This window comes from Physeter macrocephalus, chromosome 16 (genome assembly GCF_002837175.3).
Source record: "Physeter macrocephalus isolate SW-GA chromosome 16, ASM283717v5, whole genome shotgun sequence".
NCBI lineage: Eukaryota > Metazoa > Chordata > Mammalia > Artiodactyla > Physeteridae > Physeter > Physeter macrocephalus.
Window position 1 is genome coordinate 98,640,542 of NC_041229.1, and position 23,311 is coordinate 98,663,852.

The following is a 23,311-nucleotide window of genomic DNA, read 5'->3' on the forward strand; positions in this document are numbered from 1 at the left end:
TCATGTATTAGGAAAGCCAGGCAACTGCAGAGGAGTTGTACATCTTAATTTCAAAGGGCATCCTGATCAGTTTCACCAAATGCTGTACAGCGGTCCCCACGATTGCGGAGAGCTGGAGAAGGTTTAGATTCCCTAACCCTAGAGTTAAGTTGTCTTGGCTTGGGCCTGGTCCGCGGGTCCCGGGAAGGAGGTTTTGGGCAGGGATCATGATGCACACCATTTAGCTGGTCGCACGGTTACTGAAAAGCCTGTGTGAAGCCAGTCTCGTTGTCAGAGCTGCCCGCCCCCCCAAGCACTGGTGGTTCGGTCTGGAGCCTACCTCACCCGTCTCTGCTTGCAGAGTGGCTCTGCCCGAAGGCCCCGCCCCTAGGCCACGTGTGCGCGCAGCGCCACGCTTTCTGCAGTTTAGGAGAGGTTTTGTTTGGAGAGCTGAGTGGGTTGCGGTTTGGATCTTGGAGCTTGGCTGGCCTCTCCTCGGTGGCCGCGTCTCCACCCTATTCCCGCCCCAGGTCGGCTCGGTTCCCAGCCGGGCTCCAGGCGCCATGGCTTCCCGCGGGAGGAAGCGGAAGGCCGAGGCGGCGCTGGCCGCAGCGGCCGAGAAGCGGGAGAAGCCGGCTAGCAGCCAGAAGGGAGTGGAGGAGGCGAGCGTCGTTATCGAGCATTGGTGAGGGGGTCTGGGGAGTAATGGGGGGCGGGCAAGGGTGCCGCAGTCCAAGGGTCCCAGTCTCTGACCTCCCCCATCTCTCCTTAGCACGAGCTGACGCGTCTACGGGCGCAACGCCGCGGCCCTGAGCCAGGCGCTGCGCCTGGAGGCCCCGGATCTTCCAGTCAAGGTGAACCCTACCAAGCCCCGGAGGGGCAGCTTCGAGGTGACACTGCTGCGACCCGACGGCAGCAGTGAGTGAGGGCCCGGGCCGGGGCGTTGGGGGGCATGGATCCGAGGCGAGGAAGCGCGGGTCTCAAACCGCCGCCACCTGATGATTTCGGGGACTTGCTGTTGGATTCCAAAGTAATTTCGGTTCACGTGGACTTTTCCCAGGTGTGGAGCTCTGGACTGGGATTAAGAAGGGGCCCCCGCGCAAACTCAAGTTCCCTGAGCCTCAAGAGGTGGTGAAGGAGCTGAAGAAGTACCTTTCGTAGGGAGGTTTGGGCAGAAGTCTTCACGCTGAGGTTTGAAATGAAAAATGGGGGAGAGTGGACTGATCTTGGTGTGGCTATATTGGCGAAGCAGCCCTTACTGTTAAACCCCTTATTTCACACAGGACGTACATTTTCATAACTCTTTTCTGCTCTCAGGATTTCCTCTAGTGGGAATACCTTTTCCCCTTACTGGTGGGAAAAACTGAAGTCCGCAAAAAATGATTTCTATCCAGTGTGCCCTTTGCTAACTCCATGTTTCATTTCATTGTCTTTGAGCTAAGTTGTGGAATACCGATGGTAATGTAAATGATTATAAAAATGCAAATTGTGTCCCTAGAGGATGCAGTTAATTGTTGCCCTTGGGGTGTAAACCAGTTTTATGTATTTGTTAAAAAAAGCTCTTTTCCTGTAAATCCCACGTATTTATTGGGGATTCCCTTATTTATTGGTAAGAGTTATGATTCTCCCTTTTCCTGATCAAATCTTTGTGTAACTTCAGGTATGCCTACTCCTGCCCTCTTGTGTTTTTTGTTACTGGTATGTTGTTTCTGTTACCAGCCCCCCCCACCCCCCCCCCCCCCCCCCCGGTAATAACCCTGCACTGTAGTACTCTCACTCCTGGTCACAGGATTTGACCTTGTCTTTATCCCTAGTGCTTCATAGAGTGCTTTGGCATGTTGTCAGGCACTTGATACGTTTGAGTGAGATGTGGGGGGAGGATGCAGTCCTTGAGCTCTCCTGGGTTTGTGGGTTCAAGGGAGGAGGGCTGGCTATATGATTGCCTGGAGCCCTTCTCTAACTTTTTTCCCACTCTCATTTTCACAGCCTCTGTCCCTGGTGATGTTGGAGCATTTATGACGGGACATGGCCAAACTTCAGTCATGTGCCTGAAGCTGTGGTTTCTTCTTCTCCAGAAACGGTGGTTCAATTGTGAGGCAATCCTCTAGTAAGGCACTGAAAAGTTCTTGGATTGGTTTAATAAAAATTAAAGTATTTGAGTTTGATGTAAACTATGAGTAATGAAGTAAAACTTATCATCTTATGGTAAGGGATGCCCTAAGCCAGCCTTATGGGATTGGTCCCCCTTGTGTTTTTCATAGCCTGAGGTCACCAGTTAACCTGGAACTCCTGTGGTCCCTGTTAGAGCATGTGAAATACTTGTAAAAACTATGGGGAAAAACTACATAACTTCTTTTTGAAAAAGCAGCTGTATCTTTTTCAACTCACTTCTCCGAAGTGATGATGGAAGTACATCTTCCTGGCCCCTGTGGAGGTTCTGGCCAGACTAACCATATTGGCAGTGACTAAGCCACGCACATTAGGTACTAGACAGTATCCTGTCACTCCCACCCACTCAGTGTTCCATCCCAGCATTGCTTCACACCTCCTTCTGGAACATTTTCTCTCCCACAGAACCCCCACCACAGAGGGCTGGTCTTTCTCAGCTCTTCCTGAATCAGTTATTAGATGCCTCTTGACCTGGGAGACCTGGCTTTGGCTGTTACCTATGACCCACTAGAGTTGTGACACACAGTTTATTGTTTCACTTGTTTGTCATTAACTGCAAAATAGATTATAAAGAGGTAAGGTGGTTCAAGTTCATAATTTTCGACTCATGGAACGATTTCTGCCTGCCTCCAAAAGCCTGGGGAGGGAAGGAGAGCTGGGGGTATATCTGCCTCTTGTGCTAAGAGGACAGGGCATGTGCTAGCCCGCCCGTGTACCTTCTGTTAGCCAACATTTCCCACCCTCCCAGTCCCTCTAACCTGCCCTGCCCTGCCCACTCCGCTACGTTAGTATGTCCACCTCTGTTTCTGACTCTGAGGAAGGGTCGGGCCATACGGAGGGAATACTCATGGGCACAATCCCCTCTGACATCGAGTCCACCACATCAATCTCTTCCTCTTCAGGGCTAGCAGGAAGTGGATCCAGCGACTCAGAGTTGCCAGATCCCTCCTTGCTTGCCTCTGGAGCAGGGTATAATACCTCATCCGTCGTTAGGGACACTTCCAGCCCAGTCTCCACCCAGTTTGAACGGGGAGGTGAGAGGTCCCCATAGGACCTTTGGGGAGGGTCAAGGGAGTTGATGTGGAGAAGTTTGTCTCTCTGACCATCCAGTGGCTGGGAGCTGGGAATTTCCAGGTCTGGAGTCCAAGAGCCTCCCACTGAAAGCACCTCCCCTTCACTCACCTCGGAGGGCATGACAAGGGGGCTACAGGGTTCAATTGGCTCTTTGTTCTCAGAGGGTATGACAAGGGGGCTAAAAGGCTCAATTGGCCCTTTGTTCTCATCAGCAGGTTCCTTTTCCAATCCTGTGATTTCTCTGGGCCAGAGCTCCACGTCTGGCAAACACCATTCTTCCCCTTCAATCCAGTTCTTTCCTGTTTCCGTCAGGTGATAACTAGGGGTCCTGCAGCCCTCAGCCCGGGGACTCTCCAGAGACCCTATGGGTGGCTCGATGTCTGAGCCACAGAGCATGAAGTCCAGGATTTCCTCCAGCTCACTGGTGGCAGCAGCACTCGTGATTCGGTACTCCTCAGCTTCACACGGCTGCCCGAGCAGGGCTGTGTCAAACGCATAGGGCTCTCCGCAGTCAATATCCAATCCCGGTTCCTTCCCTATCAGCTCTAGACTGAACCCAAACTCGGACTTCACCACTGGGTTGTCTGGGGAGTGGCTCGCAGAGAGCAGAATGTCTTGTAGCCTAGAGCCCGTGGGGGAGTCCTCACACAGGTCTGTTCCAGCAGATGTCATTTCCTGCTCGTTACCTGAGGACGGCTGAGTCCCTGGAGGCTCTTCCGAGTCTTCAGGTTCTGGGATCTGAGGGCTATCTTGAGAGTTTTTGAGGGGAGGCTCTTGAACTACCTCCCAGCAGGTCCCGTTGACAATCTTGCGAAGTTTCACTCTGCCAACCTGCCCCTCCTCTGCAGAGTTTGAGTTAGGTGCCCTGACTTCAGGGCTCCGCTTCTTGTTCCCACCCGACTTTCCAAGACCAGATTGGCTTGGGGTGCTCTGTAGAGGACTAGTTCGCCCTGTTTTCTGCTTGTCCGCTGGTGCTGCTTCCTTATTTATACTCTTCTGCCGCCAAAGACGCCGGCCAGGGGCTGGGGGTACTGAGCTGGGTCCACATAAAAGGCTGGCAGGCTTGGATGTACAGACGTCAGGAGACAGCTTTGAGCGGCTCAGCCTGATCTTCCTGGGCAATAGTCGCTCATCCACAGGATGGTACAAGCTGGGTGGGGAAAGTGCTGTAGGACCAAGGGCAGGGTGACTTTTGTTCTCTTTAGGTCCCTGACTGTGGCTTGATGGGGAAGAGCTTTTCTCTTGCGGAGTTGGGCAGGCTCTGGCCTTCCTCTTGAGCAGAAGAGTGCCCGACAAGTTCTCTGTGTTCTGTCGGTGGTTCTTCTCCTGGGGCCCCTCCTCCTTCCCCGGGGACTTCAATCTCGCTGCCCCAAGAGGACAGGGAGTCTGGGTAACAGGCAGTGGAGTTTGAGGGCGGCAGATGGATGCCACCACCCTGGCGGAGATGGGAGCAGCACTTGGAGGTTGTAGGCACTCCCTGTTCAGTCTTCGACCCTGAGGGGCCTTCACCAACTTCCCACCCTCTAGCTGAAGGGATTCTAGCTCAGAGACACGGAGCTGGCGGGCAGCAGAAAGCACATCCTGGGCTTCTTCTCGAGACACTTCCATCTCTGAGGTGTACAGGAAGTCCACCAGCTTCCTGAGTGTCCTGATCTTCAGGCCCCCCAGCTCGAGCACCACCTTCCGACCCTGAGCCGGCCTCTCCCGCTCCAGGCGCTCTGTGAAGAAGGGGCTGCAGGCCGAAAGGATGCAGCAATGGGCTGGGACTGCCTCACCTGGAGGGAAACCCAAACACTTTGTTATCTGTCTCATGCCGACTGGCAGGTTCATGGGTTAAGCACAGACATTACTACCTAAACGTGCTGCCTCTTCTCTCAGTTTCCCTCCACAGAAGTTGAAGTAGAAGGATAAATTTATTTTCTTCTGCCTGCCCGGAACATTCTGCCATTACCTAGCTAACTCAGTTTTTACCTATTTTAGGCTTTCAGAAAGCCTTCCCCAACCCTACCCCCTGTCTGGGTTAGGTGCTCTGTAGCTATCATAGCATTCAGCTATCTGCGCTGTAATTGTCCATCTCCTTCACTAAACTGTAAGCTCTGTGAGGACAGAGACCGTGTCTGTCTTGCTCACTAGATGAGCAAGTATATAGCCAGTGCTTGACACAAAGTAGGGGATCAAATACTTGCCGAGTAAATGTCTTTGACTCACACAAGAGTTTAAAACTTTGTATAGAAGCTGCTTGTGGTCTAACAGAAAGATCATGAGCTCTGGATATGGATAATCAGGGCTCAGTTCTCTCCTGAGCTCTCTCCACTGCCTGGTATCCACTGTCCTGAACAACCTTCTCATTTTATGGGCACTTCATGGGCAATTTCCATCTCTCCAATGGCTTCAGTTACCAAAGGCTTGCTGATGACTCCCAGATTCTACATCTGCCCAGGTATCTTTTCTGAGATATTAAGCATGCCGTAGCCTGCATGACTACATGGAGGTCCCACAAGTACCTCCAATGCAACCTTTCTAGGAAGTGAACTCATCGTTCCCCACACTCCAAAACTTACCAAGTTTTACTTCAAAATAAGATAGCACATTCAGCCAATTGCCCAGGCCTGAAAACCAGAAGTCATATTTGATTCTTTTCTCTTACCCACTGCATCTAGTCAAACATTAAGTTTTTTAAAAAAGCTAATACTTCTTGAGTCCTTATTATGTGCCAGGCATCTAAGGATTTTAGCAGCATTAATTCATTTAATCTTCACTGCAACCTTGTGGGGTAGCTGTCATTACAGATGAGTGAACTGTGGCATAGTGAAGTAACATGCCCACAATTAACAGTTAAGGAGCAGGGACAAGATTTGAACCCAGGGCTACAGTCTGTGCTCTTAACTGCAGCAAGTTTTGTAAATTCTCTTGAATAGCTCATAAACTATATATTTCTTTCTATTCTCAGTGCCTTAGTTCAGGCCACCATTCCCTCTCTCCTGGATTCCAAAATAACCTCCTATCTGGGCTCAATAACAATCTAATAATTCTTCTCATTGCAGCCCGAGTGCTGTTTCTAAAGCAGTTAGGACCTCCTTGAAACCTTTAAATACATTTCCCAGTGTTCTGAGGATAAGACCAGCTTCCTTGGTATAACACTTCAGACCTGCTGATCTCTCTAGCCACACCTCTGATCAATACACTTATAGTCTGTGCTCTAGCCATAATGAACCACTCGCAAATCCCTGGTCACCTGTGTACATCTCTGTACATGCTGTTTTCTCTGCCTGGGAAAATCCTACCCCATTTCCTCCTACTTCTATGTGTCCTTCACAACTCACCTACGGGGTTATTTATTTATTTATTTTTAACAGTTGATTTTTTTTTTTTTAATTTATTTTTTGGGTCTTCGTTGCCGCGCCTGGGCTTTTCTCTAGTTGTGGTGAGCGGCGGCTACTCTTCGTTGCGGTGCGTGGGCTTCTCATTGCGGTGGCTTCTCTTGTGAAGCGTGGGCTCTACGTGCGCCGGCTTCAGTAGTTGTGGCGTGCGGGCTCAGCAGTTGTGGCTTGCGGGCTCTAGAGCACAGGCTCAGTAGTTGTGGTGCACGGGCTTAGTTGCTTCACGGCATGTGGGATCTTCCCGGACCAGGGCTCGAACCCGTGTCCCCTACATTGGCAGGCAGACTCTTAACCACCGCGCCACCGGGGAAGTCCCCTATGGGGTTATTTCCTCCAAGAAATTCTCCCTAACACCCATCCCCCAACCTACTCAAGTCCGTGAAGGATGCTCCTCTTCTGTGCTCCTCTATCAGCTTATACTTACCCCAATGTTATTTATTATACTGCTCAGTTATCTGGATGCACTGGTTATTTGAACGTCTCCCCTTTACATGGTTTCCTTACGAGGATGGACTTATCTTCATATATACTATATGCCATGCTAGTAAAGTACATTAGCATACACCAGGCAGTTGACACTTTTTATGTTTATTTTGAATTAAGGAATGCATCCCAACTCTGCACTTCCTAAGAGAACCAATAGACAAGTCACTTAACTCTCTAGGCCTCAATTCGCTCATCTGTACTGCTGGAACCATGTAACATTCCACATCTCACAAGGCTGTTATAAGAATCAAATGAGACACTAAACTGCTATATGTACTCTGCAAACTAGAGTGTTACACAATGTTGGCTGTCATAATCCTTTTTGATAAATGAAGAAAGTGAACTGGAAAGAAGTGACGTTACTTGCTCATTTGTTACTGTTAGTAACAAAACTAGGACTTAAACTCGGACTCCTAGTCTTAGGCCTTTTACACTATACCAGGCTCTACCCCAAGCTGATTTAACATTTCAAGTGTAAAGGGAAGGGGTGGAAATAAGCTATATGTTTTTAGGTTTAACAACAAAACAACAAAAGCCATCAATTTGAAGAAAAAAGGAAAATATGTAATAGTATCATTTAAGTAAGTATCTAATACTTACATTGTGCTTAGTACATTAAAAGTACTGTTCTAAGTGCTTTACGTATGTTAACTCAATGTTCACAACCATCCCACTACGGTGTATCCATGTTTTACCGAATTTCTGTGCTTACAAAACTTTATAATTAGTTTCATTTTTTAAGAGAAGGAGCATAAGCTCACTTTCACTCATTGAAAAATGTTCTGTCCTAGAAACAGCTCTTTACCAAACAGCTTACAGTACTCAAAGGCAATAATTACATACTTTCCTGGTTTTGTCCTTCACTGCTTGGCCCTGAAGTCATTTTATCTTAGTCTATGGTGAGTTTTCAGTTGAGTCCCTACTAGTCTCTTACCTTCTGCCTGCAGAAGGACATCACAGAACACACCACTCTGTTGCTGGTGATGAAGCTGCAGAAAAGCTAGCCGGAGGAACCGGGGATTCCTGTATAGGATTTTGGGACTGGCAGGAGAGCACATGTTGGTCTCGTAACAAACCTAGGTTTTCATGGATCAGATTCCTGTAGGTGAAATAATACCTTTCAGAAGCACGATTATACTTTTTTTTTTGTCTTTGAAATGACAGGGAAATTTTGAAAGTGGGAGACAAAAGCATGAATTGAGGAACCATAAGCCCAGGAATTGTGCCAAGGGTATCTTAAGAAAGAATATCCTAGTGGTTACAGGTGGGAGCTCAGAAACAGCCTAGATTTGAATCTCAGCTCTGTTATTTATTAGCTTAGCTGTATAATTTCCGGCAAATGACTTAACTTCTCTGAGTCTTACTTTTCGCATCTAGGAAATGGGAATTATAACAGTACTGTACTTACCTCGTAAGGCTGTTTTAGAGATTTAATGAGTCAGTTTTACCAAACTGCATAGTACTGTGAGTGTCTGGCGCGAAACTAGCACTCCAAAAATGGAGTTGTTATTATCCTTAAACCTTCCTCATTCACATTGCCAGAAACTCAACTCCTGTGGTGCTCACTACTCATATTCTTTCTGAGCACCACATTTCTCAGTTTCATAGGTATACTTCCCCAATGTAACACATTTTAACAAAACTCTAAGGAGTAGTAAATGACCTCTAGGAAGTCGTACACGCCTTCTCTTCTCTGAGCTCACTCTATCACACTAACCAGCAGAGGGCGCACAGTAGAGAAGAGAAGCTGCTAGGATTGGCGGGAAGGTCTCTCACAGCAGTTAAGAATATTGCCACCGTGGGTTCAGATGTTCTTGACCAAAGTGAGCCTGATTCCACCTGGAAATTGGCAAAGAATCTGGCCTTTACGTTTGTCGATCTGGTCAGTTCTCTGGCTAACAATAAAGCAAGGATGATTAAGCGTTCTACCCCTCCCAACACAAGCTGGGTATTCTGACTTCAGGCTCACTACGTTTCCAGCTTTTTGCACTGAGGTCCCCACACTCACTGCACAGCCGGTGCCCCTTCCCTGGCACGCAGTTTTCTGTCAGGTGGCAATGAAGCTCCAAACAGTTCACGTCAAACTATCCGGAAAGAAAAGAGTGGAAAGGTAAATGAAGAAACTGTAGGCTCAATTCCATCCCAGCCAGAGAGATGGGGATGGAGGATGGCAGCTGTTGCCAGGGCCCAGAGGTAGGCCCCGGGGAAGCTTCCCAATCCACCAGCACTGGGCCTTGTCCCCAGACCCAACCTGGAAGAGCTCTGCGGCAGGAGGTGCTCCTGCTGTCCTCTCCGTGCTTGGGTCCTCGGTCCAGCCTGCCTTGCTTCCTCCCAAGGTCCAGGCCCGCGCGGGACGGGGCTGGGGGTGGGGGTGGGGTTTAGCAACGCTGCACAACGTCCTGAGGGTTCGCCCCGTCCAGAACCAAGGGAATCGGGGTTGGCAGGGAAAAGCAGGGCTTCAGGGAAGGCCCTGCAAAGCTGGGCGCCTCGGCCCAACTCCTTTGAAGAGAGAGCTCTCGGCGCAAAGGTTTCTGGGAATGGAGCGTGGGGATCCCGGAGGCCCTAATTCAAGGCTCACCCAACACCGTCACCTCCGGCCGCACGGGCTTTGCAGCCACTCCCTGGTGCCCTCGTCCTGCCGCAGGCCCGGGGATCCTTATGCACTGGGAAGTGTTGACAGCGAGGGCCTGAGGCCACGCGGCCGGCGCCACACACCTTGCGCCACCTTTCCGCTCACCGCGCGTCGCGGGTCCCGACGTCCTTCCTCCTCCCCCCGCTCGCGGGCTTACGTCTGCCCGAATACGTTATCCCCATTGGCCGAGGCTCCTCAAAGAGCCAATCACAGGACGAGAAGCGCTTTGGGCGGGAGGCTAAGTCTCGAGGGACTTGGAGGCTGCGGGAAGGCGGTAGGGCTGCAAGAGGAAGGGGGAAGGGCCCGCTCAGAAGGAATTCTTCTGGAAGCCGGCCTCGTCCTCTGTACCCGATGAAAACACACGGAAGAGAGGCTCAGGACTCCCAACAGGGCAGGCTCCAAGGTGGTAGAAGGGCATCTGCGGCATCCCTTTGAGGAGGCTGCGAATGGCCTCGGCCCCACTAAGAGCACCCCAGGCGTAATGGAGGAGAAGGCCTCTGGATGGCTCCAGTCGCATCTTGTCCCCCATGTCTCTCACTAGCTGTCTCCTAAGGCCAGGAATGTTCTGGAACAAGGTCCTCGGGCTAGTTTCTGAATTCAAGTTTTTCACAGATTCCACTCCAGCCCTACATCTCGGAGAACTCGTGACCCAGGGGATGGCAGAACTTTCCGTCTGGAGGGGGTCACCGGTGTTGATTTCCTTCACACACTTCCCGGCTGGAAACAGCTGTTCTCAGGGATGATATCAAAAATTAAAAGATCTCGAGATTAAACATTTAGAGAGAATGCCAAGCCACTTTAGAAATCTGGACAGCTGCTCTCTCCCCTGTGCGCGTTAGGACCCGGGTCGCGGCTTCGGGTAGCTGCCTGGTGATGTCCAGCGCTGGACGGAGCCGGCTGAATCCAACGCCACTGGGGACAAAGTGTGGTGAATTCGCCCGGAGCAGCCCCCGCGGAGGCCAACTGGAGGCAGGAAGGACGATGTCTAAGAGAAGGGGAACCTGCCCACGGACAAAACGTAGAGGGGTGAGTAGTACAGGGCGCTCAAGTGTATCTTTATTGATATTTTACACCTTTTCAAAAAGGATTTGAGGTGGTTGATTGAAATATGGGGGGTGGGGGTGGATTTCCAAGTCAGGTAATATTTTCCCTAGTTTGAGGCTCCTGCTCTTAAGACGAAGAAAGAAACAAGGAACAGAAGACATTTTTGGTTGCCGTCATATTTTGAAGAGGTAGCAATTCGTGAAAGGACATAAAACTTCGCAGGACAGGTTTTAGATGTTGTCAGCACACACACACACACACACACACACACACAAAGCGAGCAGGCAAGGAAAAAAAGGCAGAACAGTACTTGTTCACGCATCTGTTACTGTGGAATCAAGACTAGATTACGCAGGTGCAATACCACTGTAGGTGATTCTTTGGGGTTGTAAAGAAAATATAAGTATTACATCCCCTCATGAATATATTGTTATCAGGATTAGATTAATTTTCAAGAGGTAGCGAGGACTCACTTCTTGGTTTTATGTTTGTTTGTTTGTTTTGTAATCCAATTTTAGTTAAATCTTGTGTTAGTAGATTTTCTAAAGGGAATGATAAATGGCCATCCTACGCAGGGCTTCAAAAATGACAAACTTTGGATGGTAATGTGTTGTCATCAGAGGGTAGAAAGGAGTAAAAATGTTTTGTTTTCCTTTGTATGGATAGCCAGTGTATTTTTGGAGTTGGATTTTTAAAAATTTATTCTCCTTGGCATTTATAGTTTTAGTCTGTTTTAGAAGTAGAGCCATCACAGCACAGTGCTCTACCCTACATAATAATTTTAACACTTCTTTTTTAAGTATAATTTTATTGCACGGCTCTTCCCTAATCTTTCACCATTTTATGGTATCTTTTTTGTGTGTGTATGTGGTGATGGTTGTTGGTGGAGCAGTTAAACTTTGAGAGTTGTAAGAGTGAGCACTGACTGTAGTCTTCCATGCATAAAAAAGAAAACGAAGCAAAACCAAAAAGCAAAAAAGGAAAGAAAAAAAAGCCCCAAACAAAAACAACCCTGTATCTCTGAACACATCCTCAATCCATTGACTTCTCTCCATTTTTACTGCTACCACTGTAGTCAACTCCACGTCACTGCAACTTGACCTTCAAACTAATTTCCTTGCTTTCACTCCTGCCCCTACTTTTAAAAATTATTATTATTTTTTAAAATTTTTATTTATTTTTGGCTGTGTCGGGTCTTCATTGCTGCACACGGGCTTCTCATTGCGGTGGCTCCTCTTGTTGCGGAGCACTGGCTCTCAGTGCGTGGGCTTCTCATTGCGGTGCCTTCTCTTGTTGCAGAGCACTGGCTCTTGGTGCGCGGGCTTCAGTAGTTGTGGCTCACGGGCTCAGTAGTTGTGGCTCACGGGCTCTAGAGCGCAGGCTCAGTAGTTGTGGCGCACGGGCTTAGTTGCTCCGCGGCATGTGGGATCTTCCCGGACCAGGGCTTGAACCCGTGTCCCCTGCATCGGCAGGCGCACTCTTAATCACTGCGCCACCAGGGAAGTCCTCTTGCCCCTACTTTAATCCATTTGTCACATAAACAGCCAGATCTTTTCAAAATGTGGACTGGATTATGTCATTCTGCTGTTTAAAATCCCCACAGGCTTTCTTCTACCTAAGAATAAAATCAAAACTCCTTTCTCTAACCTATAGAACCCTTCCTATTCTGATTCCCACCTATCCCTCCCTCCTCATTTCCAACATGCTCTGCTGGATCCACTATGTTTCAGCCCCACACTTTTAGGGCTTTGGCATTAGCAGTTGCCATTGCTTATATTTTCTCATGGTTGGCTGCTTCTTACCATTCAGATTTCAACTTAAATGTCACCTGTCCAGAGAGACTGTCCCTGTCATCCAGTCTAGAACAAGCCCCAAGTCATTCTCATCAGTCTGGTTTAATCTCTGCATAATGTTCCATTTGACATCTTATCTGTTAATCTTCTGCAACCCCCGCCCCCCACCCCAACTAGAATGTAAACTTGAGAGCAGGACACTTGTCTATTTCATTATCCTTGATGTCTGGAAGAGTGGGATGGTGCTCAAAATAACCCAGAAGGAACTAGTCTTTTTTCTGTTCACTGAGTATAAACAGTTTTTCCCTCAGTGAATATTAATCCTTGTGATTCTTTATTTGGAGATGGCTGTTTGAGATAAATTTAAAATTTAACAACTTTTTCACCACTGAGTTAACTTTTTTGACTTGTATATAATTTTATTTTGAATGTTATCTACAAATTCATTAATGTTAAATGGCTTGTCCAGGATTATATAACTAGTAAGCCAACAGACTTCATTCATTTATTCATCTGTTGCTAAATATGAGATACAAGGCTGAGCTCTGGGGATACACCATAAACTAGAAAGACATTTTTTATGCCTTCATGGAGCTTATCTTCTGGTGGGGGAGACAGGAACACACACACACACACACATACATACCCACGGAAAAAGGAAGGCAAAATACTTGCAAGTTAGTGGTGGTGTGAAGGAAACAAGACTAATCCATCTCTAGAAAATCATAGCATTTTCTAGATAATGGCTCTGATCTAGGAACCAGTGAATCAACAAACATATGTGTTGATTGTTTTCCTTTGACAATCATCTTTGGCTTTTTTTTTTTTTTTCATCTTTGGCTTTTAAACTTGTTATGTAGGACTAGGAATAGATGGAAAGTAGAGGTAGAAGATGTGATAAGGTAATTGGAAAAGATTCTTAGACAATGAGAGTTAAAGGCTGTTTGTTTCTCTGTCAAATGTATTCATTTCCTATTCTATTATAGTTTGTTTAAGCCCCATCAGCAAGTGCTGTGATGTCTGTTACGTCTTCCAGCACTTCTGAGAGAAGTCCTTTTTGGCCACATTAGACCAAATATGAGGGGGTGGATAACGACCAGATAAACCTGATTAGAAGGGCACTTTCATCCTGAGGAGGAGCGGAATTCCAGTTTAGAAAGATAAGGAAAGGTCAGATTATGGTTAATAAGTGTTACTTTAATGTATTGGATGAATAGATATAGCATCTTGAAAACAGACGAGGAACTTGGCCTTTATCCTGACCACAGTGTAAGGTAATGGAAAGAGCATGGGCCTTGGAGTCAGACTGATGAGAGGCTTACTCCTTAGCCAGATGAGCTCAGGTTAGTTTCTTAACCTTGCTGATCCTTGATTTTCTCGTCTCTAAACAGTGGTAATACTGTCTCCATGGTGGTGTTTTAGAAGTTAGGGACAGTGAGTGCAAAGTGCCCTCACGTGATAGATGCTTCATTTATTGGTTGCTATTATTGGGCAATGGTGAATCACTGAAAGTTTTTTGGTAGGGTAGATATTGGTAATAATAACTCATTCTTATTGAGTTTGTACTATATGCCATGCATTATTTTAAGAACGTTATGTGTATTTTAATTCTCACAACAGTCCTGTGAAAGAGATATAGCTATTATCTCCATTTTATAGTTAAGAAACTGAGTCACAGAGAGATTATATAACTTTTACAAGGTCACAAAGTATGTAGTACATTTACTTGATTAAGTATACTTACAGAAGAGAAAGGTTTGAAGCCAGTCTGACTGCAGAACCTATGCTCTTAACTATTTTAGATTATGAAACCTTTATGAAGGTTCATTTGGTAGCAGTTTACAGGATAGATCTTTCAGTAAGAAAGAAAATTTTCAATTTATCAGTATGATTTTCACATAGCTAATCCCTGAATGACCATAAAATACTAGTCTTTGTCAAGCATGTAAAAAAAAAAATTCAATCTCTGTCCTTCATGGCCTAATAATCTAAGAACATATTAAAGATAACTCTTAATTCAGAAAAAGAATACTTGCTATATAATCCTTTATTTAGATCAAGCATAAACAGAATGTATGAACTAGACAGTCTTAATTAAGCTCAAAGTTAACAAATAAATTGAATTTTCTAGGTATGAGATTTTCTTTTCCTTACACATGCTCTCGTCTCCTCCAAATAGATTGTTTATTGGATATCATTTACTCTCCCCCTCAAACCCACCTTATTTTGATTTGGGGACAAATGGGAAGACAGTGATTTTCCTCAACAGCCTAGCGGATTCAGCTTCCTTCTAGTTGAAAGTATAGACACTGCAAATTGTTAACAAGTCCAAGCATTAGGTTTTCTAATTAACTCTAATGCATTTAAACCAAAACAATAAAATTGAGAGTTTACCTCAGATATCCCCTACCGTCCCAATCAACACATTGTAGTCCTGTTTCTAGCATTTCACGCTCCTTCCCTTCCTGTCTTCCTTTGGGGAAATGCTTTGGGGTAGAAAGCAACAAACCAAGTAGCAGCAGGCAAATAAAATCAGCTCTTTTTTGCTTCCCCACCCGGAAAGGAAGGAGGGAGCAAGAACCCCACCATCAAAGAGAGCCGAGGTTCTTAGGCATGCCATTCTAAAACCCCCTTATTCCTTCAGCCCCCTTCCCCGACCCCTCCCAGCTCTGCAGTAATTCCTCAGAGATTATATAGGTCTCCACTTTAAATATAAATATATATATAAAACTTCCCCCTGTCTCTTTTTCTCCTCCTCTTGCTCTCCCCCCCCTTTTTTAATTTCCTATAATAAAGTTTCCTATTGGATAAAATCATCTCCCTGATTTATGCCCGGCTCCTATTGGAAGTTCTCAGGGGCTGACATCACTTAGGAAAGCGAGGGGGTAGGGCTGCCAGATCAGTTTGTCACCACCCAGGCTCCCTAGCCTTTGGCTGGGTGCAACTTCCATTTTAGGTGTTGGATCTGAGAGAAAAAAAAAGAGGGAGAGCGAGAAAGAAGAGCAGGAAAGATCCTGAAAGGAGGAAGAGGTGGCGAAAAATCAACTACCTTGCTGGATTTGTCTTTCTCAGAACATTGACGAAGCCTTGGTTTTCTTTCTTAAAGGACTGGTTTTTAGAAGTCCACATTTGAGGTGTGTGCCTTTTTAAAAAATATGTGTATAGACGGGTAAAGGAGGATAAGCCGTTTGTCTTACGGTAACCGAGGGAATTTAAAAACGAGAGTCTGTTATGCTGACGGGTAACTTTTAGGCAGTTAATTTTTCTTTCTACTTATTTCGGGGAATTTTGGTATTTTATCATATTTAAAGCAAAGTAAAATTTTTATTCAAGACCCAGAAACAAACTTCTGGTCTCTCTAATATAGGGAGATGAATAGATTCAGGGGGGTGAAAGCAATTCCATAAATTTACATTTTGGTGTGTTCTTTGATTTTATCTATTTTTTTTCTAGGTTAGGCTAACAAACTTCTGTTTTCAGAGCCCAAACCAAAAGTTGGTTTTTTTGGCATGTTGCGTGTGGGTTGGGAAAGGAATTTGTCCGGGTCGGAAGCTAGTTATACAGATGGTTCTTCATATGTTTCAAAACTTTTTTTTCTCCCTTTTATCATTAGATTTGTGGAAGTGGAAAGTTGCAGGGAGCTTTGCAGCTTAAATGGTGATATTTTTTCCCATAGAGAGTTTGAACGGCCCAGATCGGTTTCAGCCCTGCTGTTCCTGGGTGGATCCTTCTTTTACTTTTCCAGGTGTGGTGGGTAGGAGCCTCATTCTCCTTCTAGACTTAGCCTCCCTGCTTTGCCTTATAAAAGAAAATAAATGGATCCATGGTAACTGAATTGCCATTCCCTTCCTTCTAAAACTACCTTTGCTAGCAAAGATTTGTGGAGGTATTGTATGTTCAGTCTGCATATACGATAACGTTTGGTTTATGTGCTTAAAGGAATAAGGAAATTCTAATCATGCTTTTTAGTTCACCTGAGTAAAGTGGCACATGTGAAAATATTTTCAGCTTTGTGCTCTCTGAAAGGGCCTTGGATTAAAATAAGGTTAGGCTAAGAGTAAAACACTTACACAAACTTTAGTGTTTAGGATGCATTTGAGAAAGCACAAGGGGAATTCTTATTTTTAAACCAAAGTGAAAGTTGTTTTTTGGAGGTGAGTTTTTTATTTGGTTAATTTGCCGTGAAATCAGAAGTCTTTAACATCTGAAGGCCCATGACTGTGCTTTCATATCTTATATTTAATTTTAAGATTTGTTTTTGTTTTGCAAACACATTCTTGTAAAAATACTGATGCTAGATAACCATATAACCAACTCATCAGTGGCTGAAAACTGGATGTTCTCTTCCTTCTCCCTTTGAAAATGCGAATCATTTGAAAATTAAAACTGCAATAGATACTGCCCTAATTGTAACAAGATGGGCCTTAATATGTAAGCTGCTCATTAGCTTTAAACTGGTATGTATCTATAATAATCCTCTGATTTTGTACCCCCCACCCCTTAATTCTTTTTAGACTAGAACACTTCCTTGAATTTCTTTTCCAGACATGAGTATTTCTTGAAAGCTGATTTCATTCTTGTGAGGTTGTGGCTTCAGAGGAAATGGAACTTTGTTCCTTCTTTTAATATAATTTATGCAAGGGCTACATACAGTAAGATTTTAATGTCTGGATCTCCTAATTATAGCAAGTGCAGTTAAAAAGAAAGAAAAAGGACAATGTGTACAGTTTGTTGGGCTGTAGTTCTTATTTCGTTTCCAAATTTTCAAATGCTCTTTCTGCCTTGACCCCAGCCTAGGGGTTTCTTGGTGGATCTTTGGAGGATTGGTCATGTTGCTACCAGAGTGTCAGTTTCCCACTCAACCTTTAGGGGGAGGGATGAGGGATTCTGAAGAAGGAGTACAAAGGCAGTTTGAAAATAGGTTCTGGATGACTGAGTGGTGGTGGTTTGGGTCCAGCTTTAAATGCTGGGCTTTGTGTAGCTGCAGTGAACATCCTGGTTAACTAGCGTCCAGGACTATTTCACGAACTGAGGCATTGTTTTGACTGGTGTGTACTATTAGAGCCTTTTGGATGATAAGATGGACGATTTGTCTTTTACCTCACCTCTACTAGTTCTTCCAGGAAATATAATAAGGGGTGTGAATAAGTAAATCTTTTATTTTTTGTTTTGCTCCCCATTTTGGTTTTGGGGTAAAAAAAGACAAGTAAGTAAGAGTTGTGCAGATTTTTCTTTCCTTGTCTGACTCCTATATGCTGTTGGTTTCTTTGTTATATGACTAAGGTATGGTATGTTCCAGGTGGGGGCCTCCTTTGGGTGCTTAGAGTCCTAGTGCCTTTCTTAGGGTTCCAGTTATGGAGAGTTAGAGGGGTTAGAACATGTTCTTTCAGCTAGGATAAAAATGGGGACTATTGGAAATCTTAAAAAAAAAAAAAAGCTCCAAGTAATTGCAATTCAGCCTTGGGTTTATGAGAGGTAGTTGCTCTCTAGGGATGAGTGAGAGAGGATGGATGCAAATAAATTAAGCATAGATCACTATTCAATTGGAATAGCAAAATGATTAGCTCTGTAATAATTTATTGCTTTCTATTTTGGTACCTGGTGGTCCCCTGTAACTAACTGCCCACCCTCCCTCCCCCACCCCCCTCCTTGTTTTTTTACTGAGTGCTAAGCATTTTGCATAAACTATTGTATTTACTTAATTTCCTACAACAACTTTTTGTTTGTTTGTTTTTTGGTTTTTTTTTTAAGGAATTTGAGCTTCAGAGAAGCTGAGGTTTGCTGAAAATTTCAGTGCTTGTAAGTGACCAAGGCCAGGATTAAACCCTGGTCTGACTAACTACAAAGTTAGTGGACTTAACCACTAAAACACTGCCATTCTCCACAGAGAATAGAAACAAGAGCCAGAACTAAAATGAGCCCTTGCTAGAGGCAGGAGTGTTTCATCTTGCTGAAGATCAGTGCTCATTTAGATTTCCAACCCCCTCCGTGTTAGAGTAATGTACATAAAAAAATCCATTTTCCATAAAGCCTGTGGGGAGGTGGGGAGCTAGATATGTTGGAATGGATATTATTTCAATCTTTAGAACAGGAGTCTTTCCATATGCACACCATTGCCCTCCTCTAATTTCTTAAACTTACTAGAAATGTGTTATGTTAATGTACATAAAAAAATCCATTTTCCATAAAGCCTGTGGGGAGGTGGGGAGCTAGATATGTTGGAATGGATATTATTTCAATCTTTAGAACAGGAGTCTTTCCATATGCACACCATTGCCCTCCTCTAATTTCTTAAACTTACTAGAAATGTCTCAAACTTCATTTGATTGTCAGTGAAATTTCTTCTTCCAGAGAATTTTCTGGCATGTGGTTTGGAATGATATTGCCAACTTGCAGGGAGAGGTTTGTAGCAGGTAGTTCAAATAATGTTTATCACACTGTATTAAAATTGTCTATTTTTTGAATTTTTGAATTTTATTTATTTATTTTTATACAGCAGGTTCTTATTAGTTATCTATTTTACATATATTAGTGTATCTATTGTCAATCTCAGTCTCCCAGTTCATCCCACCCCCCTCCCCCCACTTTCCTCCTTTGGTGTCCATACATTTGTTCTCTACATCTGTGTCTCTATTAAATTATCTATTTATTTTTGTCCTTCCCTCTGTAGTGACCTGCTTGAGTGTAGGTACTGTCTTACCTCTGTATCCTCTTAGCACCTATCTTAGTGTCTGGGATTTATTGAGGTGCTCAGTAAGCTTTGGTTAAATAGGCACTATGGGATCAGGGAGGGACTTTTGTGGGGAAGGCTGAAAGGAAGTTGAAATAGGAAGCAATTCAACAAAGATTAATAAAATTGCAATGTAATTTTGAAACTTTAGTCTGTAGTTTCAACCTTTTACACATCTCCCACCTTCCATTTTTAAATGAAGTTTCTGGAAATAATTGAAGATTTAAAATTTTAATTTCTCTTTAATCCTGTTTTCTTTCTGGGCAGACGGTACAAATAATAGTGTAAAAAGTAAGGGTCTGGGACTTCCCTGGTGGCGCAGTGGTTAAGAATCCGCCTGCCAGTGCAGGGGGCACGGGTTCGTGCCCCTGTCCGGGAGGGTCCCACATGCCGCGGAGCAACTAAGCCCGTGCGCCACAACTACTGAGCCTGTGCTCTCGAGCCCGCAAATCACAACTACTGAAGCCTGCGCGCCTAGAGCCTGTGCTCCACAACAAGAGAAGCCACCGCAGTGAGAAGCCCAAGCACCCCAACAGAGTAGCCCCTGCTCGCCGCAACTAGAGAAAGCCCGCGTGCAGCAATGAAGACCTAACGCAGCCAAAAATAAATCAATAAATAAATTTAAAAAAAAAGAAAAAAGTAAGGGTCCTAGTCAGTTCATTTCATACTATAGGCAGCTGTTAACTTCAACCACTGAAACCTTAAATGCAGCCATTTTCTTGGGGAGAGGAACTCGTTACCCAGAACATATTAGGGCAGCAGCGGGAAAATATTGCTTTCAGCCATGTTGGAAGTGAATGGTTTTTATACTTGTTAATAAAAACAAAAAGCTTGGGAACATAGTTTTGAACATTAGTGCTTCAAGGAAAGTATGTTTGGATATCATTGTACTTTTTTCACTGCTTTCACTGTGAAACTTCAGGAGATTTTGTTCACAAAGTGGGAAGTTTATGAGTTTAAGAACCCAAATTAATTTTCATGGGAAATTTGGAATAATAGTAACAAGAAATTTGCCTGAAGGAACAAGCCATAGGTTATCAGTATGCGATTTCATGTTCTCTTCCCTTGCAAAAGGGGTTAAATGCTTTGAGAAGCTGAAATAGGGATTGCTCTGCCTCAGTGCAGCTGCCTCCAAGGTTTGCAATAGAAGGCATTGATATAGCCTGGCAGGGAGATTGTGAAGGCGGGGAAGAAAAACTGTTCTGGTTAGAACTAACAAGTGGGATATAAGGGTATGGATTGATTTGTATTTAGTTATATTGTATAATGTATTTTTGGAAGTAATTTTTTCCCACTAAGTCTACTTGGAATTGCATGTTATTGATTATTAAATTTTAAGTATTGAGAACGGGGCCCACATTTACTATTCTGGTTCAGGGACAGTGTTCCCCATTTTTAAGGCCATTTCCTCTCCAGTGAGTCCTTAAGCCTTTCTGGAGTGGTGTGGGCAATTTATTTTATTTTTTAAAAATTTATTTATTTATTTTTGGCTGCATTGGGTCTTCGTTGCTGTGCACAGGCTTTCTCTAGTTGAGGCGAGCCAGGGTCTACTCTTTATTGCAGTGCGTGGGCTTCTCATTGCGGTGGCTTCTCTTGTTACGGAGCATGGGCTCTAGGCACTCGGGCTTCAGTAGTTGTGGCACGTGGGCTCAGTAGTTGTTGTTCGCGGGCTCTAGAGCACAGGCTCAGTAGTAGTGGCGCATGGGCTTAGTTGCTCCGTGGCATGTGGGATCTTCCCGGACGAGGGCTCAAACCCGTGTCCCCTGCACTGGCAGGCGGATTCTTAGCCACTGCGCCACCAGGGAAGTCCCGGTGTGGGCAATTTAAATCAGGCATGTAGTGGGAACATTATAAGGATCCAGAGTTTTCTTAAAGCGAGGGCTCAACCCCGTGTCCCCTGCACTGGCAGGCGGATTCTTAGCCACTGCGCCACCAGGGAAGTCCCGGTGTGGGCAATTTAAATCAGGCATGTAGTGGGAACATTATAAGGATCCAGAGTTTTCTTAAAGCCTTCTTTGATGGCTAACAGATAATTTGGGTATCACTTTCACAAAACTTGTGCCATTGTGTGATGATAAAAGAAACTTTAACGTTTTATTTTGAGAACATTTCAAGCTTACAGAAAAGTTGGAAGAGTAGCACAATAACTCCTATATGCCCTTCGTTCACCTCGACACCAATTGTTAAAACTTTGCCACAAATGCTTAATTATTCTGTATTTTTTGATCAATATGCTGACTAATCAGGGAATTTCCAATCTCAGTGTTCCATAAATGTAGAGAGGCAAGGCAGCTTTGCCTGGTTAAGAGCCTGGATGCCAGAGCCAGACTGCCTGGGTTCAAATCTTCTGTCACTTAACTAGCCAAATAACCTTGGGAAAATTGTTTAATTGCTCTATGCCTTGATCTCCTTATTTGTAAAATAAGGACAATAATATTAACCATCTCATAGGATTGTTGTGATGATGAAGTGACTTAATACGTGCAAAATTCATAGGATGTTGCCCAGCTCATGGGAACACCTTGTGTTTGCTATTAGAATGGATACTTTAAGTGAACTCAAACATCATTTGTCTGTTGGACTAAGTTCCCTCTAAGGTGTCTTCAAACCTGAGACTCTGTGGTGGATATAGATGCTTATATTACAGAATAAATGGGCATCCTGGATGGATAGGCTAACTTTTTTTCTTTAATGGGGAAAAAAAAAGTGCCTTTATCAATAGGCAGGTTTGGGGAGTTACATGGGCAGGGTTGTCCAAAATATGGTGCTAGGGGAATGGATAACCCTTAATAAAGTAAAGTAAGGTTTGAGTGAGGGAAGAGAAGCCGGTGGCAAAGCTTGAATCTCTTGCAGTAATTTCTTAGGAGACTTGGATACTTTAGGGGTAAAAACAGCAATACAAGTTTCTCCCACCTTTTTGTATCTACAAGAGACAGAACTCTAGCACCCAAGGATAAACTTCCTTTAATTTTGGCAGAGAGTGGGTTGAAAAAGCTCTGTTTGGGTTTATTATTCTTGACTTTGAACCAGCTTCTTTTCCTTGCTGTCTCACTTGTCCAACCAGGATTTTGTAGGATAACGTTAGCTTTGAATGTACAGGAAACAGTTACATAGCAATGAAGGCAGTTTTTTTTTACTATGTCTTTCTTGAAATAAACCTCCCTTTTTTTATGTTCAGGGAACATTTTCTATTTTCAACCTTTATTTAAACTGAGACTTGTAGAAATTTTGAGTTCATCAGTCCTTCCTGTGAGAAGTGTGCCTCTAAGAAAAAGGTCTGCTCTTCTATGTGGAAAAGCTAAACTGTGGCCTGTGGGAAATACATATGTGTTAGATGCAGCCTTGCCTGGAAACTTTTGGTTTCTTCCAGCCTAAGATTTTCTTTCTTTTTTTCCTTCCCTCATACTAAATAACCCATGAAACTGGTGTTCTGAATAGTATTTAAACTTAATTTCTATTGGCACTCCGTAGCTTCCTGTCATAACTCCTTCACCCAGCTCTCCATATTTTTTTTAAACCCCCATTTCCCTCTAGTGATTCTCCTACATTTTCTTCTTTTCGTTTGCGTTCCCCTTTTTATTTGGTGTCTCCCGTTGTTTTTTTGTCCCCTTAGATTGGTGGTCTTCATGGGCATCACTTTGCCTCACTAACACATAATATGGAAGAAATTTCTTTTTTTTTTTTTGGATTTATTTATTCATTTATTTATCTTTGGCTGCGTTGGGTCTTTGTTGCTGAGCTCAGGCTTTCTCTAGTTGTGGCGAGTGGGGGCTACTTTCCGTTGCGGTGCGCGGGCTTCTCATTGCGGTGGCTTCTCTTGTTGCGGAGCACGGGCTCTAGGCGCGCGGGCTTCAGTAGTTGTGGCTCACGGGCTCAGTAGTTGTGGCTCGTGGGCTCTAGAGCGCAGGCTCAGTAGTTGTGGCGCATGGGCTTAGTTGCTCCACGGCATGTGGGATCTTCCCAGACGAGGGCTCGAACCCGTGTCTCCTGCATTGGCAGGCGGATTCTTAACCACTGTGCCACC

General features: G+C 44.7%; 3 protein-coding genes across 12 annotated transcripts in view; 2 read left to right on the plus strand and 1 right to left on the minus strand.

Moving 5' to 3' along the window:
• Positions 1 to 355: 355 nt before the first annotated feature.
• Positions 356 to 2,141, plus strand: SELENOH (selenoprotein H). Of its 2 annotated transcripts, XR_002893263.3 has the most exons (5): positions 372 to 664; positions 752 to 897; positions 1,040 to 1,170; positions 1,640 to 1,677; positions 1,966 to 2,141. XR_002893263.3 is itself a non-coding variant. In XM_007119186.2 (4 exons), the coding sequence occupies exons 1-3, from the start codon at positions 543 to 545 to the stop codon at positions 1,138 to 1,140; spliced, it is 369 nt and encodes a 122-aa protein (XP_007119248.2). In that variant the 5' UTR covers positions 356 to 542; the 3' UTR covers positions 1,141 to 1,170; positions 1,966 to 2,141. The 2 variants fall into 2 exon arrangements, 1 of the variants encoding a protein (XP_007119248.2); XM_007119186.2 differs by lacking the exon at positions 1,640 to 1,677 and having other exon boundaries at positions 356 to 664.
• A 598-nt stretch (positions 2,142 to 2,739) lies between these two features.
• BTBD18 (BTB domain containing 18) lies at positions 2,740 to 9,174 on the minus strand. Its single transcript, XM_007119195.3, has 3 exons — positions 9,097 to 9,174; positions 8,023 to 8,187; positions 2,740 to 4,997 (listed from the first exon to the last, which is right to left on the minus strand). Exons 2-3 carry the CDS (start codon positions 8,144 to 8,146, stop codon positions 2,929 to 2,931), a joined length of 2,193 nt encoding a protein of 730 aa, XP_007119257.1. The 5' UTR covers positions 8,147 to 8,187; positions 9,097 to 9,174; the 3' UTR covers positions 2,740 to 2,928.
• A 6,295-nt stretch (positions 9,175 to 15,469) lies between these two features.
• Positions 15,470 to 23,311, plus strand: part of CTNND1 (catenin delta 1) — a 48,504-nt gene continuing 40,662 nt past the window's right edge. For 4 of the 9 annotated variants that reach the window (XM_007119189.4, XM_007119187.4, XM_007119191.4 and 1 more), the window contains exon 1: positions 15,472 to 15,691. The gene's annotated coding sequence lies outside the window, so the exon portion shown is untranslated. Of the gene's footprint in view, positions 15,692 to 16,233; positions 16,303 to 18,308; positions 18,357 to 23,311 lie in introns of all 9 variants that reach the window. The other 5 variants (XM_028477372.2, XM_007119190.4, XM_028477370.2 and 2 more) reach the window with 4 other exon arrangements.

Coding starts and splice junctions, on each gene's coding strand:
- BTBD18 (XM_007119195.3), bottom strand. CDS start 8,146: ATGTGCTCTCCTGCCAGTCCCAAAATCCTATACAGGAATCCCCGGTTC. Junction 4,998..8,022: donor TGTCCTTCTGCAGGCAGAAG/GTAAGAGACTAG, acceptor GTTTCCCTCCAG/GTGAGGCAGTCCCAGCCCAT.